At 42.5% G+C, this 18,540-nt stretch overlaps 1 protein-coding gene across 1 annotated transcript in view; it reads right to left on the reverse strand.

Annotated features, from left to right (window-relative positions):
• ANKH (ANKH inorganic pyrophosphate transport regulator) overlaps nucleotides 1–18,287 on the reverse strand; it is a 97,567-nt gene extending 79,280 nt beyond the window's left edge. Inside the window, exon 1 of the mRNA XM_048940162.1 lies at nucleotides 17,749–18,287. Coding sequence (XP_048796119.1) covers nucleotides 17,749–17,844 — 96 coding nt within the window. The 5' untranslated portion in view covers nucleotides 17,845–18,287. The remainder of the gene's footprint in view (nucleotides 1–17,748) is intronic.
• Between the last annotated feature and the right edge of the window lie 253 nt (nucleotides 18,288–18,540).

An 18,540-nucleotide genomic window follows, 5' to 3' on the forward strand; every position in this document is an offset into this window, starting at 1 on the left:
ACTGTATTATATGAAGAATTACAGTTCCCTGGCTCTTACTACAGCACAAACTTCTGCAAGAAGATGCAGAACTGTTAGAGCCAATGACTTTTACTATACAAGTGAAAATGTAAGGGGAACAGATGACCTAATTCCCTGCAGGTGAAAAATGGTGGACCTTCATCCTAAATCCGCACTGGTCTGACTGGCTAACAGACTGCTGTTAGAAAACTTGCATTTGTTCCTCCCGCCTGATCTTTTCTTTTTTCTTGTCTGAGTAAAGAAAGATTTGCTTATTGGCATATCCCAAGCTGCTGAGTTTTATTCTGCTTTTTACATAATAAGTTCTTTGTCCTGAAAGCAAAGAAATGTGATGACTATAGCTTTTGTTCCAAGATCTGGGCTGAGTTTTGGGCCATTAAGACTCTTTCCAATTGTAAGATGTCACTCCCTCAGGCTTTCTATGTAATGGGTGATAAAGGAGTTGGAAAGCAAATTTACTGCCTCTCTTTCTTAAAGGCCTTCTTTTTCATCCTTGACAGTGAAAACGAGACCTTTACAGCTGATGCTATTGGGTTTCTCCTGAGTGTCTTATTCTTCAGTGTCATTAAGAAGATAAGTTATCCTTTCTAAAATCTCCTCCTCCTGTTCACTTTCAAGGTCATGTTTTTGCATGGCTTCAATGTTAATGTGCAAGAAGTTCCCACCAAGCGTATGGGAACTCTACAGAATGTTCTGGATTAGGACTGCATTTATTTATCATGGCTCTTGTATTTTTTCTGGGGGTATCGGATATTACAGACAACCACAATTTTCCAGTAAGCCTGTAAGAACTGGAGCTGCTTTTATGTCATGTGATATTCTCCTTCATCCTTTTTCCCAGACCTCTGCTTCTCTGGAAGCTCATCACTGTGGACAATATTCATGTTCATAGAGCAGATTATTTCTGATGATTCCATAGTTTCAGTGGCTGAAACCTCTTTGCACAGGCAGCATAAATTTCTGTTTGCAGATGGTCTTTATTCTGCTTAGTTAACAATGATACAGCAAATTTCTAATTCTCTATCAACAGTGAATTAAAAAGATCACAATCTTTAAAGACTGTAAAAAAAAAACCAAAAACATTTTCTCCAAATTCTAACGAGTTTTCTATGTACCAATAGCTTTTGGGAGCATTGTGCCTCTCTCAATGAGGGGCACATATTCAGGAAAATGCCCAAACTGCACCATTTTTCACATACGGGTAGTCTAGTAATGAAGAATGATCATTAGAGATGGTGAGCACAGCCACACTGTAGAAAGACTTAAACTTCACTGAGTTTAGGGTTTAAACAGTGCAGTAAACAGACCTGCCACTCTATTTGTGGAAGAACTGTCCCCAGTGGGACAGAATATGCACAACTGAGTGCACTGTAAGGACTCCAGCCTCATTCTGAGACATCCAGAGCTGGGGATGGTTGGAGACAAAGGCTACTACTTTGTAAAAACCTGCTAAGTGCCAACACTAATTAATCCCAGTGTATTTTGGGGACAGGAATCCTCTCTTAGTTGTACACATCCAGTCCCCTTGCACATAGGCCAGGGCCTACTGCCAGTCCTGCAATACAAATGTTTCTTCACAATCATAAAAGCATGGGATCTGAAAAAAGTCCTTGAGAACAAGAGTGGCAGAAGGATTCACATCTCTGCTTGTATCATGGAAGGCAGACTCAGACAAAACCGTTCCTTGTCCTCTCCCAGGCTGTTCCTCTTTGGCAGTGCTGAACATGGAGCAGGGGCAGAGAGGCCAGCAGGCTGAAGCAGATACTATGCTCCTGATGCTCTGTCTGTTTGCTTCTCTTCACTGTAAGCAGAGTGCTCAGTCAGCACTCAGACACTCAGAAACACGTGACACAGCTAAAAAGAACACAGAAACACCCTAACCAAACACAGTTCCCGTTTACCTCAATCTTGATTCAACCAGATGAGGATGCTATGCTTCTGAGACACAGAAGTAAGCCTCTACTGTCTCTCACTTGCTCTTCTCACAAGACACCTTGTACCATTCACATCATAAAATCATTTTAAAAGCTCGTTTTTAATTAACTAGAGTAATATAACTAGAGCTTCTTGGTCACTGCATTTATGCAGACACCAGCATATTTAATACCCTTGTTTCTAAAATGTCACACTTCCGAAGTGAATATACTGCATCATACAGAGCTTGTGATAGATATTTTTCTTGTAATGGCTCATTACTGTAATTGCGGTTGCTATGCTTTCAGAAGGACTAAAGCAGCGTAATTCAAATGGATGGAAATACACAGACTGTGATTTTCAAAGTGCCCTAAGGGAGTTAAGTAATTCTCTCTTAGTGCAGACTGCATGCTTTCCCCTTCAATGTTCTTTAGGCACTTCTGATATTACTAAGAATATGCTATAGCAGCAATGTTTAAAAAGATTTTCAAACCAGAATGCTTGCCTGCTATTTGGGATGCTGGGAGAACACATAAGCAAAGAGAAAATGGGAAGGTATTTCATGTATTAAGATTATACTAAATCAGGCTCAATGGCAATGACAAAGCAAACACTAAAGCTCGGCTCTGATTTATCATTAGCATGCAAAATAGAAGAAATGAACAGATAAGCTACCCTGTGAGCAGTGATAAAAGGGCATTGCTAAACCCTTGCAAATTTTGTTTAACGTGTTATCTTTGAAAATCCTTCTTTATGAACTTGAATCTCCATTGTCTTCTCTCATTATATTTTTCCTCATGTGACTGAGCAGCCTCCATCCTCAAGCTCATCTCTCTCCTGTCACCCCCCCACCCCCACGCTCATTCTGCTGGAGCATAAAATGAACAGAGCTTCATTTGTTCACCCATGCCAGCACCAGCAGTAATGTCAGTGCAGCAGAAGCAGCAGCCCTGCCTCCATAGCTCTGGGTGAGGGGACATCTCGTGTTTCCGGGAACCAGGCATCCTAATTATCTGCTGTACCTCCAGGAGAACAGCTAGTGGTTTTGTGTGGGTCTCTTGTAAGCAATGATTTCTTTTGGAAAAAAAAATAGATATTAAAAAACAGTACTTTAGAACTGCTGCACATTCAGTTAGATTTTAAAAATATGCTGTAAGAAAAAAAAGCCTTCAAAATTAGGACTTAAACTGAACTGGCAGGTTCTCTTAGATAATGACTACAACAGCATAAGCTAAGGTCAGAGCATCTGATTTCTTGAAACTCCACCAAAAAGGATTCTCTTCTTTTGTATGGATCACATATTAGAGATAGATATATATAAAATGATAGTGGTCTGTACCAAGTTCTTCTTCCTTCTTCCAAGAACATAGGTTTCAGTTCTTTGCTGTGCTCCTGGGACACGTGCAACAGAATGGCTTTCATTAACTCAATCTTAAAACCATATAGTTCAGTTTGCCTGTCCCTGATCTGTCCAGAGCCCTCATTCTTTTGGCAGCCTGAAGCCTTCTTCATTTCCAGCATTAAAGTACTCCCTGTCTGCTAATACTCAAATACTGCTACTCAGCTTGCTCTTGTCTGTGAGTAGGCAAACACCTTACCTTATCTACCTCCAAAGAGCAACCTTAATTATGCTCTGATCATCTTCGCTGGGATACAGTAATCAAGTTCTTTCAGCTTCTCCTTCCCAGATAAGATAATAAGAAGTGAAGAAACTAATTGTTTGAAGGGTTTTGTTGTGCTGGTTTTTTTTTTCCCCTAATCTTTTGAACAAGCTTCAATTGACCTGCTTTAAGCATGTCCAGCCAGAAGCATGTGCAAAGAAACCCCAGATGAAATCTCAGTTGAGTCATATATTAATATATATATATTTTTATCTCTGTTGGGAGGCAGACCATCAGATAAATCCTCCAAGCTTTCCAATTTTCTCCCCTTTACGTCATCCTTGTGTATTTCATATACTTCTTTCTTTTTCCAGAGAACAGAAGCCCTTTGCAAGTGATATTTCAAACAGTTTGCAGTGCCTCAGTAGAGAAACACCCATTCATTTTCATTAGGAGATGAACCTACTTTGGTAAACATAGAAATCTACAATCCGAATTCTTGGAAGTGCTAGGCAAGCCAAAAAACCTATCCCCTGAAGCTATTATTCCTATAACTTTTTTATTCAGAGTATTTACTGCTTGTTGAATGTTTCTGTTCTTTCCTGCATGCTAGTCAGCTTGTTGCTTCTTTACTGTCCCCAGCTCTTCTGCTTTACTTTTTCTTCACTATAAAACTAGAAACGTCATCAGTTTCTGTGAAGTGGGGATATTTTCACTGTCTTAAGATCAATCTTGGCTCAGGACTAGTTTAATTTAGAACAGGTAATGGGTCTGACTCACACCATGCTGTTCGTGTCATTCATCTCCGCTTTGGAACAAGCTTACTAATTTACATATGACCTGAAAATGTCTGAAATCAAATTATATATAGCATTTTAAAAATATTTATATTGTTAAGAATGGTTATAAACATCACCAAATTCCGTCAAGATGAAATTCTGTTGCACAAGTTAACAATGGATACATCTCTTTCTGAAACCTTCCCTTGAACACCTACTTCACAACATCTGGAATGCCTCACACAATATATTCATGACATTTACAAATGACTGAGTTCAACATGCTTCTCCAAGGCTTCCAAAAAGAATTGCTTTTAAAAGAATACACCAAAGAACAGAATGATTCTGTGATCCAAAAGAGGCTTTGGTGAGATTAGATTCCCTCAGCACTTCAACATCTTTATCTCTGACCTTGCAGGTAAGAAAACATCATCGGTCAGCTACAGCAGGATGAGCAGTCATGTAAGGAATGCAGGCAATGATATTCTCGTCTGTGATCCAGAAATTGGCTTTAAGACTTAGTGAGAGAATAATCACTTTGACCTTTGTGTGCAACATCTTAAAAAAACAGTGAGGAGAGCAAGCATTCACCACGTGCCATCAGATGCTAGCATGCAGGAAGAAAAATGTCACTGTTCCCCCTACACATCATCGTGCTGAACAGGAATCTAAAACAAGCAACTGAGGGTGAGGACAAGAGAGAGCCACAGGTCACTGGCAGTGGCAGAGCAGTCACATCTACATCTTGCCAGCACTGCAGCTAGGCAACTTGCCAGCTAAGAAAGAAAGCCTCTGAACAACACTGACCCAGAGCTTACTCAAGCACAGTGGGATGGGAAGGAGAAATAAAGTTAGCCAGACAGCAGGTTTCCTGGCACCACAACTGCATGTTTGCAGGAGTAAGAAGAGACAAGCATGGACTAATTGCTACATAAAGTCCTGCAGCTTTGCAAAGCACACATTCTTAACTTGAAGCCTTGCTGCCTCATATGAGATACATACCAGTGCATGTGCTTAGCTTGGGCCTAAAATCAAAGCACACAAATATCAAAAAGACGTCAAGTAAGCATTCCTCTTCTGGAGCTGGGCCTCTCATTTATGAGGGGCTTAGCAACGGGAACCTTGCTGTCATTACCATGGTGGCAGTTTGCCTACAAATGCTAAGAGAAAATATTCTGAGGAAAGCCCTTGGAAAAGGCACAGCAAAAGAAAATTAGATTTATGAGATGACAGCAAGTTAGCAGATCCCTGAAGATTACAGACAGCTCTGGAGACAAGAGCGTTAGTCAGTGACGCTACGGAAAGGAGTGGTGGCTGAGGAGCTCAGGAGCTGCCCAGTGTTGGAGCTAGCAAGGCACAGGACCTGATGGTGGACTCAGCTGAAGGCAAACGATGTGACACACAGTCACTTTTACATAAACATATGTAAGCAAGTAAAGAGGCCAAAATGTGTACTTGAAGCTTAAACTGATGATGGTAGGTCATCTTGGATTCAACTTGTCAGGCTGCAGATGGCCACTTGTGCTTCATTGGTGTGATGCCATGCAGTGGAAGAGAAAAAAAAAGGATTAAGTGATATGCAGGGATCCTTATTTTTATATCCTGTTTCTCTTTCTCAATGGGATGTTTTCTTGCTTTCACAAAGGAATCATGAAGAAGGGACAGACACAGTAGACTTGAGGCTTACAGAATCTTATCTAGTCAAAACAGAAAGACGTGTATTTGATACTAAATGTCATGAGACAGAGGCACTACTCCTTACAGAGAGCAAATGAGAGATGCTAAAGCTTGGAGTTGTCTTTGAAACTAAATCCTAGAAGTTGCTCTAATAACCTCTTGCAAAATGGCTACTAATCTTTCTTTCTTCGTAATCATTCAAGCTGTTTGTGTATCACTCCCCCCTACCCTGTGTCAACAGCAAAGTGTTTAGAGTCCCTAATGCTAAGAGCCTGTTAAGACTAAAAAAACCTTAAAAAACTCTTTATTCTTCCAGCTGTAGACATGTATAGGTGATTTACTTATTTCTTGCCATACAGCTCATACTCAAGAGTTCTCAAGAGGTAAGGCAAGCTCTTCTGATACCACTGTTGATACATAATGGTTTCTTTTGGGGTGAAGCTAATATAATTATCTGCACTTGAAAAAAGACCAGGGATAGTAGTGAATCATGATTTTCTTTCCATATATTTCTACAGTTCAAAGCAGATTATCCTTTATCACCCGTTGGACTTGTATTGCTTAACATTCTCCTCTGTAGTGGTCATAGAGAAGCCAACTGCCTTCTTGTTAATCTAAGTTTATACTGGTTTTGTTCGCTTTAGACTTAGAGCGGAATGAGGGAGGAAAAAATGTCTGTTATTCAGCAAGATATCAGTCATGAAAGTATGGCCCCACAGCCACATGGTATGTAAATATCTTAGTTTTTCTTCTGAGGTGAAAAGCTCTTGTGACTTGAGACAGGCATTAGTTGCACACTTCTGGGACGTCCTGGTACTGCTAAAGCAAAAGTTGCCAGGCTTTTTCCTTTCCTGCAGATTCCTCCTTAATCTAGAACTTTCTTTAACCACTTGCCCCATTTCCACCTTTAAATCAGTAGATACATTCAACACAGAAGAAGCCACATTTGCAGATTACCACAAGCCTGAGTGAACCCTCACAAATGCAGCTTAACATACATTCTCTTCACTAAGTTCAGAGGCAAGGATTGTGCCTTTGCTAGCTAAGATGTCTTTGGCAATACAACTGCTCATAAGGAGGCTGGAGATTGCAGGTGACAAAAAAGGGATGCTGTGAATTGGAGAAGTTAGCTCACAGCTGCCTTTCTGGAGAGTGATTCAAAGCTCACCAATAGGTCAACCCTAGAATAAGAAAGTGTCAAGCAGGCTACCTGCCGTGTTTCCTCATAAATTTATTGAAGAGAGAAATGTTGGCCTGTGAACAGTATCAGCAAGAAAAAAAAAAACAACCAACAACACTTCTTATAACAAATCCAGAAGGCCTTGCTGAAAAAAGCTCTTCCAAAGATGATTACAATGCTGGAGCATGTCCTAACCAGTAGACCGTTGACTGTATCTCAGAAAGCTCATATAAGAACAAGCCGGCGAATGCTGAAAGGTCGTCATGCTTTCATGCTTTGAAATAAAAAGCTCTGAAGCAAAATGTCTGCCCACAAGTATATAAAGAACAGTGGTGCCGTGAGCAGGAGTGCTTCAAGGTTATATTTCAAGAAGATGAGATTCATGTAGAAAATCAATTATTCAAAAATAAAGCCACACTTGCACATGCAACCAGAACTGTAGCATGTAACCAGAGGTGTCTCAAACTACAGGAGACAGTCATGCACACATGAAAATACCTAGATAGTTCCACATGCAGCTTTTGTCCTTTCTGTAGCCACCTTGTCTCACATGCAAAGTAGTGAGTAATCAGCACAATACTTAGTACCACTCAGTGAACCATTTTTCTGTAAATGTATTCTCTTTTCATGCTCACTCTATGTGCGTGTTTATGCACATTTATCTTTTGTATTAGAGAAGCAATTGAGAAATGTATTTACCTGGAGCAAACAGAAAGGTTTTTGTGGATCTTAAAAATGTTTTATGGTTTAAACTTCCTTTCTCTTCTAAAGCAAATGCTTCAGACTGTGAAACCGTCATGACTTGACATAAACATGGGCAAGCTGATCATGCTGCCATAGTAGACTTGTGGCTACATGTTATCAGTCATTTTGTACTATTGAAGAGCAGAGTAAAATTGACAGAAACATCTCTGTGACTAAAAACTGAGGTTATTTTAATGGGCTTCAAAAAGAAGTATGAGCAAGAGATAAGAGATTAAAGTTTGATAGCGAAGATGATCCATACACTGAGAAGGGAAGATTTATTCCCTACCAACTGTGGGGCAGCCTACAGACAGTGCACGGGTGCTAGTGAATGAGGGAATGAGGGAAACCAGCTGTCTTCCCAAGCTCATCCCATGTTTAGCAGGTTCTTCCTGCTATCACTGGCAGCAGGTTTGAACTCCTCTCCGTAAGCAGCTTCTTGGTCGGTGGATTGCAATTAACTCAAGTGTTCCAAGTCATTTCCAGAATGCTAGAGTGGATGAGGAAGTGAGGTGGTTTGATGAAGTAAATTATAAAAGCTAATAACAGGGCAAGGGCCAAATGACTGTCTGAGACTATCAAGATGTGATCCCTCAAGGAAGGCAAGAGTTTGAATGGGATGAAAACAAGGAGAGATGTGCTTGCCCACACGTCCCTTCCAGAGGCTGAGACTGGAGCAAGGGATCTGAGCCCTGCCTTCCCTTTGCTGCCAGCAAATTACCTGGGAAATCCATGTGCACAGGACCTAGTATGATGCCCTTCCCTGCCCAAGTCAGATATTGGTAGCTACCTGTGAGCAGATAGGATGCCTGTGTAACTAAACTGTTTCAGTACCCAACAGACAACAAGGCAAAGCAAATGAACCACAGTAGTGAACTGAAAAGACTACTGTGTGGAAAGGACATGTATTTTATGTCATCACAGTAACCAAAACACCCTTTGTGTCTGCTGAGTGTCTTCTCAAGGCAGCTATCTCTTTTAAAGAGATAGAGACGCTGTTATTAAGAGACTCTCTGCAAACCTCCATTGTAAAATGAGAGGCAAGATCTCTCTTTTTCCCCACTGAGGAAATTCCAACACTCAATTTCTTTCACACTAGAAGGCTCCTTGGATCCTGAGAACCTCAAATTGTTTGCATTCTTTTCCCCAGCTCTGCTCCCAAGACTCTAGAGTTGCATATTGCTTGCTCAGGTAGCAAAGAATACGCTGTTCCACTGCACACTTCTAAAATGAACATGAAAGGGACTTCGCAACACTTAAGTACATAACTGATTTCCTAACAAGCCATCTCAGTACACTGAACTTGGGAATTGTTGTGTTAAAAACAGAATATTATCATGTATGAAAATCGTATCATAATCACAAAAGCCAAAGTGATTGAAATTAATATCAGAAATACCAAACCTCTGAGTCCTTGTACAAAGAAAAGTCCATGTTAACTGTCCTTAACTACACTGCCCTTCTAGATTGCACTGATCTTTTTTGAGAAGTTCATAGATTCCCAGTTGCTTGACTCTCTCACCAGAGAGAGTGGTCTTCAGGTTTGATTTATCATGTGCAGTATGTTACATCGATCACAATATTATTTGCTTTCAGCAATTCACTGAATTTGAGCCTATGTAAAATGTCACCAACATCTAATGCCATCTAAAGCCTAGCACTGTTCATGCCAACATATTTTAGAACTAAATAACGTATGAGCTGGAACAACTACTGCATTTTACTTGGAAAAATTGTCTGGAAACCTTTCTGGTCTAAATTATGTTTAATTGCTTCAACCTCTCTTATTGCTCTGGGACACGTTCTCCTCTGAAGCACTGACCTAGCTAACACTGTTTCTTCTCCACCATAATCACATTGCAGTTCATAGAACTGCAGACAGTTATCAAGTTCTTTTTTTTTTTTTTCCAAGCTACAAATATTTCATTTCTATAATATTTCTCCTTATGTAACTGACATTTTATTCCCTGTTAACAGAACTGAAAATGTAAAGTGTCTTCCTGCCCTGTAATACTGTAATATTGTTAACTACTTATTTTCTCTTCAAATGTGCTAAACACTTTTTAATTGGTGACAGAGGGAATGGTAATGCTGGACTTGTGCAAGCCTGTCTTGCATATGCAGAACTACAGTTTCAGATCAAAGGCTCCCAACTTCTTGGAGCATACTGGTATGGCACAGCAGTGAAAATCTTCGTAACAGGCAGGGAGCTGCCTGAGGCCTGCCTCAGTTCAGCTCACCTTACCTTCCATGGCTAGAGAGCAGCAGCTGCCATTCACAGACATAGAGGTTATAAAATTAAGACACTGGTCCCTGATTTGCAGCAGAATGAAAGAAGGGCGAACACAGTGAGACTACAATGCAAATACAGAAATAATCTAATAAAATACAAACATAAATCCTATATTTTTGGGGAAGTAAATGTCAAATACCATCACTAAAAACAACAGTGGATGGAGTGAAATTTTGCCCCTTGTGCCTACATACTCTACTTATGTGACTTTATTCAGGAAAAAAAAATGGTGGCAGTTAGGGTGTTGTGTTTGACATATGGCCCACAAAACCTAAACTGCACTAAAAAAAACTACGTACAAGACATCAGAAGCAGGTAACTGAGAAAAATGTAAACATTAATGCGCCATCCAACTTGTATGGATGTTCTTTCTGCATCTCCACTGGAAGCTTTTCAGAGCACTAAAATTGAAAAAGGTTGGAAACAACGGCCATAGCAATTCAACTGCAAAGCAAAAGAGCTCTCTAGAGCGAGTCATTTGAAATTAAGTTGTGCGTTACAGTTTATTCTTGCCAGTTCCAACAATGTAGTCAAAACACTTCCCACACTAAAAGCTGGACTCTTGTCGAGCCACCAACAAGAAATGGTGCCATATCAGCAAAGCAAACTGGGCATGCCATCACCCCTTCTCCAGCAGTAATACTCCTGCCAAACAAGAAACAGTGAATTACTCGCATAATATTGGAGAAAATAATTAAATATTATTTCATTCCATTCTAACACTATGTTTTATTTTTAGCAAACTGTTGTTTACTCTCCAGTATTTGTCCTTTGTCTTTTCCAGTATGCTCTTGAAATGGGTATGGAAATAAACTGCGTTCACAAATAGCAATGCTGTACTTCAGCATTCCTTGAAACCAAAGGCTTGTTTACACCTTGAATTAATTTGTAGTTAACATTTTATGCAGGCACTTTTATTTTACTGTATATCAGAAAGGAACTAATCAAGAAAAACTGCACATGCAAACAAACTTTAATGTAGGGTAACAAGGCTCTGTGCAAAATCTTCCACAGCAGTGATACCACAGAGCAAACAGAAGGTGGAGAACTGCAGAGCTCTGCTGTTTCGGGAGCAGAAGTTCATGGGCCATTCAGGTCTCTTGTTCCCACAGCCATTCTTTTTAATTCTCAAGCTAATGGTTATGGAATGGTTATTGGAAGAGGCAGCAGCAGCCTATACCATAGCTACAGGAACATGTCAGTAGAAGATGAAGCAAGCAGAAAAAAATATAATCTGATAGTGTGCTTTCATATTAATGTTCCTGCTTCTCCCTCCCCAAAATCCACAGCATTCCATGTACTGAAAGGACGAGGAATCAATACCTAGTTAGATTAATTCATTGAAATCTAAGGTCATCACAAATTTTCCTTTTCTCTTTTGTACAAATGCATGTTCTGACATGCCATTTAAACTGGAATTGAGCTTAGCAGTAATATATGCTATTTAAGAACATCACAGATTTCTCAAAGTAGCTACAAAGCAAAATCTGTTTAGAATTGCTCAGTTTTATGCATGGAGGTTTCTGCATGAGTTGGCAGCTATATTTACATTTTCTATTTATACAGCAACTTACATCCATGTTTTACAAACATGAAGGAATAAACTTTGTAACTGCCTTGTGAAACACAACTCTATTTTGGAACTGACAAGACTCACACAAAGAAAGGGATAAATGCCTTGTCTAGGATCAAGTCAATTAATAGTTAGAATCTATACTTTCAGAGCTGGAGCCTAGCATCTGTGCCTTCTTTGCATATAGAAGCAGTCACTTATCTTCAAATAGTCATAAGACTGGTCATGCTATTCAAGGTTTTGTACACATCCAAGTTATCCATGTAGCAGCAAAGTGAGCAAAGATTAAAAATAAACGAGTTCAGATCAAATTAAATGTAAACAGAAATGCTTTTGAGAAAGAAATGAACAAAAGACCTGAAACTATTTGACTCAGAAAAAGAAGTTTTGCTTTTTCTTCTATGATGCAGAGTACGGTGGTTCAAAACCCTTTCGAAACTCAAGTTTTGAAACAATGCTTTAAAATTAGACTTGGGGTATATCTGTTCTTACTGATGCTGTTTTCATCTACTGGACTTCACTGAAGGAAGGGGAAGACTTCAAGCGCCCTGTCCCCCAGCATGCAGCTGGAGTACTTGGCCACAACATGATTCTTCCACAGGGAGGGACTGGGATAAGTCCAGAAAGAGCCCTCTGCCCAAGGGGGATCACTAGGGCAATATAGTAAATACCCCTGCTCTCCCAGCACACCACTTAATCTTCTGCTAGGGAGAATAGCTTCCAACCCACAGACCAAGAAGTTTTATAACAACCTACTGGGCAAATTCTGATTGCGGGGGGGGGGGGGGGGAACAGTGAGGGTGGAAAGCAAGGAGCTGATCAATCTTGTGAAGGAAGGAGAGGGCTGGATGAAAAAAAAGGTACTGATGGAGCACGCTACAGATCCTATGCCCAGATTAGATATTCTACAGCACAGCAGCACAGAGCACAGCAAGGAATGGGCTCCTCATTCTGAGGATCGTTCTGACAATTTCTAGTAATATCCAAGCAGATCCACAACTCTACATTACCTGTTGATTTTGTGTCATACCTGTTACCAAATGAAAATACGTATCAGTTCAGCTGCTGAGAGAATGCATCTTTGTTACAGTTAAGAACAATAATGCACTGCTGAGATTTAGCTTTTGTCTGCTAGCACTTTATTAGATCTTTGACTTCTCCCTGGATCTCACTGTGTGCCACTTGCTGTGAAACTCTAGCAAATGCTCTGTATGACTGGTGTGTCTGGCATTTAATGCCCACTGCAACTAACCACATAACCATGCAGCCACATAAGCATAATTAATCACTCACGTATTCTCAAGAACTGTCCACAGGGTCTGCAGAACATTTAGCACTGGCCTGAAACCTCCAAGTGCTTTGCAGACAACTGTTTAGCAGCCAGGGCTGTAGGACTCAGGTTGGCATGGAAGATGTGCTTTGCCCAGAAACAGAAAGTCTCTGAAGCACGAGTGTTCAGATCAACATCCTGCAAATCACAACTTTGTGCAGGTTTAGTTTCTGATTCTATACAATGCCTTCAGATAAGACTTAATTTACTAATTTAATTTAGAATTTCTTGTAGTCCATATTAGTTAAAAACAAATCGAGTATTTCCATCATACTCACACTTTGCTAGTGGTAACAGCATACAGTCATCATCTACACTAATTACAAGACCTTGCTGGGTTCCTTGTTTGTGTGATATTAAAGTCCTGCAAAATTTCATTGAGTCACTGACCTCTGGTAGCAGCAGTAACAGGAGTACTTTGCACTTGCTCAGCACCTTTCATCTTAGAGCACTCCTTATGGTCCTGTGACACAGAAGCAGGCATACGAATACACTTCAAAGCCAGATGAACTGTGGCACAATGAGGTTATGAAACCTGGCCCAAATCCCTCCAAATGCTTGTTCTGAAAGTCCAGACAATAACACTTACCCCAAAAATGAGCTTCATAAAGTATTAATCAAAATGTTTAACCCCCTACCAGTTTGCAAATGGCATGGACAGAAGATAAACTCACTAATTCTTTTTGATACATTATTCATGACTTGTTCAGCTTTTCTGGCAACTTTTTTTTTTTTTTTTTTTTTTTTAAGGAAAAACGAAGAGAAATGCATTTAAATACAAGAAAAAAAGGTTTGTTTTTTGAAGAATTATTAGGAAAAAATAAATATATATTAGAATCCAAAATCTCTATCACTTCCTTTATAGTTCACCTGCCTGATCCCAGCTACTGAACTGTGCTCAGTTCCCTGCAGGACACAAACTCTCCTGTGATTTCAGGAGAAATTGGCAGTTGGACTCTGCTTGCCTGGGTTCAGTTTCCAAGTAGCTGCATCCCACTGAACACTATGTCTGCATGCCTAATAGTAGTGTTTGAAAATAAAATTACCTAGCCAACATCAGTTGAAACTAAAGATTCAGGGCCCAGCTGCATTGTAGCGTAAAAGGACAAAGCACCCCTGTTCCAGTAGATAACTAGAAAAAATAAGGGACCACTACAGATAGGTCACTGAGGGTCCAGATACTGCAAAATATTGCCATCTGCCTGATCTCTCCCATGAGCAGCAGACAGTCACCAGTTGTACTTGCAAACTGTATTTCATCCTGCTGAAGGCTAACAGTGCACTTCTGAGGAAGCCATTTAAATAAACTACACCTCACCTCAGCCCCTTGGTAATAGTTCTAATACAATACATAAACTACAAATTAGCCCATCATGGTATACATGAGCAGCTCTGAAAGTGTGTTACATAGAAAACCGACGAGGAAAGCAACAGATTTCCGAATGCACGGGGTTACAGCAGTGCTATTTGCTGGGTGAGTTGTTTGAGGCTGTGCTCTACTTCCCCGCATGGGAGCAGTTGATCTATTTCCTTCCAAGTACACTTTACAACATTTTCCATAGAAGTCAGGAATTGTAGTGCAAATCCTGATCTAAAGCACCCGGTAATAGTGAATCCAGGGATAAGGTTCTAAGAGTGAAACGCTCTTGCCGGCAGAACGAAGGCACTAATCTCTCTTCTGCTGGTGCCAAGCTCTTTGGATAAATGCTCTGTCCTGTGCATTTGTGGGTGTACATAAGGATAAGTAAATAAACACATACCTGCACATGCATGCATACGCACAAACACACTGTTTCTGCAGAAAAGGGAAAATGGTTATTTTCCTGAAGGCCTTTCTCTCAGAAGAAAATTTCCTAAAAGATATGTGAATAAATTGTAAGAGAAATGGGTTGCAGAAGGTAATGGAAATGGATCAGAAATGGTTTACTTCACCAATCTGCTGGCAATCTACCCTGTCATACATCAGGATTACTTTTTTTAGTACAAAAAGATACCAGGTATTTGTCTAAGAAGGTGTCACGAGGTAAACAGACGAGGTCAGATGACCGAACTGGAATAGCTCTGTAATACAGCCTTGGCATGAAGTGCTGCTGGACAAGGGTTCCAGGGTCACCAGGAGACTCCTCTCTGGCTACAGTGGTGCTGAGCAAACTGCAGGAGATGAGCCTGCCAGCTTTCATGAGCACTGCTCCAGCGTTTTTTACTTCCTACCATCTAAACAAAACTGTCAAAGAAAACATATGGTACAGGACAAGAATGGCACTCACAAAATACATTCTGCAAGTACTCCGTATACCTTAAAGTTGCGAGAAATCCAGAGACAGCAACATTAACAACTAGCTGGCAGCTTCCTACTGATGTTGGCTGTTGAACAAAACTAACTGACACCTAGAAAAGTCCCTCCGGTAATAAAAGACTGACTTTGTTTTGCACTCTTCAGACCCAGGCTAATATTGTTCGGTTTTGTTACAAAGGCTGTGCTTTGAATACTTCTTCCAAATACCCTTCCTGCTTGACAAAGCAATGTATGAACACAACATACCAAAAAAGTTTCTGACTTAAGGTATTTTTAAACACCTATCCTCCCTGCTCACGCAATGTACATTCTCTGCCTCATTTTTTGCAGTCATCTCTTACTTCTGATCTCTAGTTCTCCTGTTTCTTTTACAGTACTGTCCAGAGGGGTTCACTTTACTTCGTGATAATTTGACTGCCGTTATCATTCCTAGAAATCTTTTTTATCCGAAGCGTACATTCACTGAGGGACATACCGGAGCCCTTTCAGAGCTATCAGTTGGCACATCCATTCACGTGGCTTCCTTTCAGGCCTGTCATTAAGATTATTACAGTTTTGGAGAGCAGAAAGGTGACTGGCTCAGAAAGCCAATGTATTTTCAGCAACATAAGTCCTAACATCCTATGGGTGTTAAAAATAATGCATGTAATACAAGTAAAACTTCAATGCAATTCGATGCAATTACTGTCCTTTCGACAATAAGAGGATTTCTTCTGACCTGGAGTGGCTTTGTCCCTGCCTCAGTTTCCTGATTTCCACATAGGTAAGCTCTCACTAGGCCGGTACAAAATGCCTCTTTCCAGCTCCCACTACTGATCACAGGTTTTCTTCAGCAGTCTCACTACTTGCTAGATTTTTCCCTCTTTAATTAAACACCTATCCAGTCACTTAAAAATAGGTACCCTAACACCCCCAGAAGGCCAGTCTCAACCTATGCCATGGCTATCAAACAAAATCCACTTTCTGAGATGTTTTTGCATGCTGTTGTAAAAGATAGATAAGCTAGATAAGTATCATCTGCATATTAACATCCTTGCTGTGTAACTCATTCCAGATCACACAGAAGAGCCCTCACTTACACAATTGAGGTATTTGTTTGCTATTTTTTCATATTCTAGTTCAGAGCATACCGAAGATAGGATGTTCCTAACAGATTGATGTGGGTTTTGAATGAAGCTGACCTTGTATGAATTAATTGAATACACGCACCTGTCACATGGCATTTGCTGAACGAACTATTTTCAATTTAACTTCTGTTGTATGCTATTTATGTGGCATAATTATTAGCATTTAAGTCACCATTTCCCTTGCTGCTTCTACCTTTTCTTTTTTTTCCTAAGCATGATTTACAAAAGACTGAGTCAGTAGGAAGGTACTCAGTTGTTAGACAAGGATGGAACTGCAATTTTTTCACATCACAGCTTATTTAGATTTAAAGGACTAGGAAGCAAAATGAGATTAAGATAAGCACGATAAACACATGATAACTTTTTTCCTACTGTAATACGTGTCCTTTGGCTTTCCTCCTCATAAACAGGTGAAAGTACGCATTAGTTTTCTGGTATCTGCTTCTGGAGTATGGGAGCCAGGTGCCTACTCCAGTAACAAACCAAGAGCTCCTGAGTGATCTGGAAAACTGAGTGATCTGGAGCAAGGAGAAAAGCTGTATAGAATGCAATACTTATTGTGGTTGCCCAGTTTAAAATCATGAGCTTACAGCGTTCTGATAAAAAGGTGGTGTGAGCCCCTGTATCACAGCCGGACACACGGCTGGGGCCTCACCTGTCATAAACACCAAACGGAGAGACCACAGAGCTCTCTGCTGCATGATGCTATGACAGATGAGCATCCTTAATGAAGAGCAAAAGAGCAGAGGACAAGTACGAAAGGTTGTAAGCTGGGATCAGGACATCCCGAGATTCCCCACAGCACTCGGGTATCTTAGCAGGGCTGAGGTGCACGTACCCGCTAGCTGTCTCAAGCAGGGCCGCGGCCAGCAGCACGGTATCACCGGCCCGCAGCCCCGCGGCCACCCCCGGGCCGGCCGCTGCACGCCCTCGCTTCGGGACGGCCCCGCGGGGGGACCGCGTCGCTGCGGCAGCGCCGGGCGGTGACGGGGGAAAGAAGCGCAGAGCCCCTCGAACGCATTATGTAATGTCACGTTATATAATCCCGAAATGCACGGGGGAATTAAAAAGTCCTTCCCCGTCAGCCTGAGGTCGGGGCAGCCCCGGTGCTCCCGGGCTGGCGGCAGAAGACGGCGGGGCCCGGCCCGGCTGCGCTTTGCGTCGCGTCCTTGCCCGCTGCGGCCCTGGGGGAGAGCGGGCGGCGGCGCCTTACCTGCTCCCCGAAGTCGATGGCGATGTTGGTGATGCCCAGAGGGACCAGGAAGCGGATGAGGGGCCAGTAGTTAGTGAGCGCTGGAAATTTCACCATAGTCCCAGCTGCGCGGTGGACCCAAGCACATCTGCCGCCGCGGGAGACCGCGAGGGAGGACGCCGGGACGAAGGATGAAAGGGCAGAGGAGGAGGAGGGCGCTGCGTGTCCGCGTGCGGGAGGACGGGAGCGGCGAGGCAGACGCGGACCCCCGGCCGCCGGGGCCGTCGCTCGCTGCTCGGCGCGGCGCGGCCCTGCCGGGTGCTGGCTGGCGGCGGGCGCTGTGCTGCCGCCTCAGCAGGAGACCCGGGAGATCAAGTCCATCACCGCTGCCCTCCTCCCACACAACAATGATCCGCCGCCGCCGCCGCTGCCGCCGCCGGAAAAAAAAAGAGGAGGGACGCGGCCGCCAGCCTCTTCTGCGGGCAGCGCTGCCATCCTCGGGGCGCGGGGGCAAGGGGAAGGGCGCGGAGCGGGCCCCCCCTCGCCCCGCCTGACGCTCGCCGGCGGCAGGGCGACGGCCGCGGCGCCGCGGAGGAAAACACCGCCCTGCCCTCCCCTCCCCGCCGCCGCCGCCGTCGCCGCGGGGCCGGCGCAGGCCGCGGGGCCGCGATGCGGGGCCGAACGCCTCCGGGGGCCCGGGCCGAGGCGGCGGGGCGAGGCGGGCGGACGTGCGTTGGGGCCCGGCCGCTCGGCGCCGCTCTCCGCGCCGGGCGCCCGAAACACGTGGGTTTGACACACGCACCGCACACGGTC

The sequence above is a fragment of the Lagopus muta genome, chromosome 3 (genome assembly GCF_023343835.1).
Source record: "Lagopus muta isolate bLagMut1 chromosome 3, bLagMut1 primary, whole genome shotgun sequence".
Taxonomy (NCBI): Eukaryota; Metazoa; Chordata; class Aves; order Galliformes; family Phasianidae; genus Lagopus; species Lagopus muta.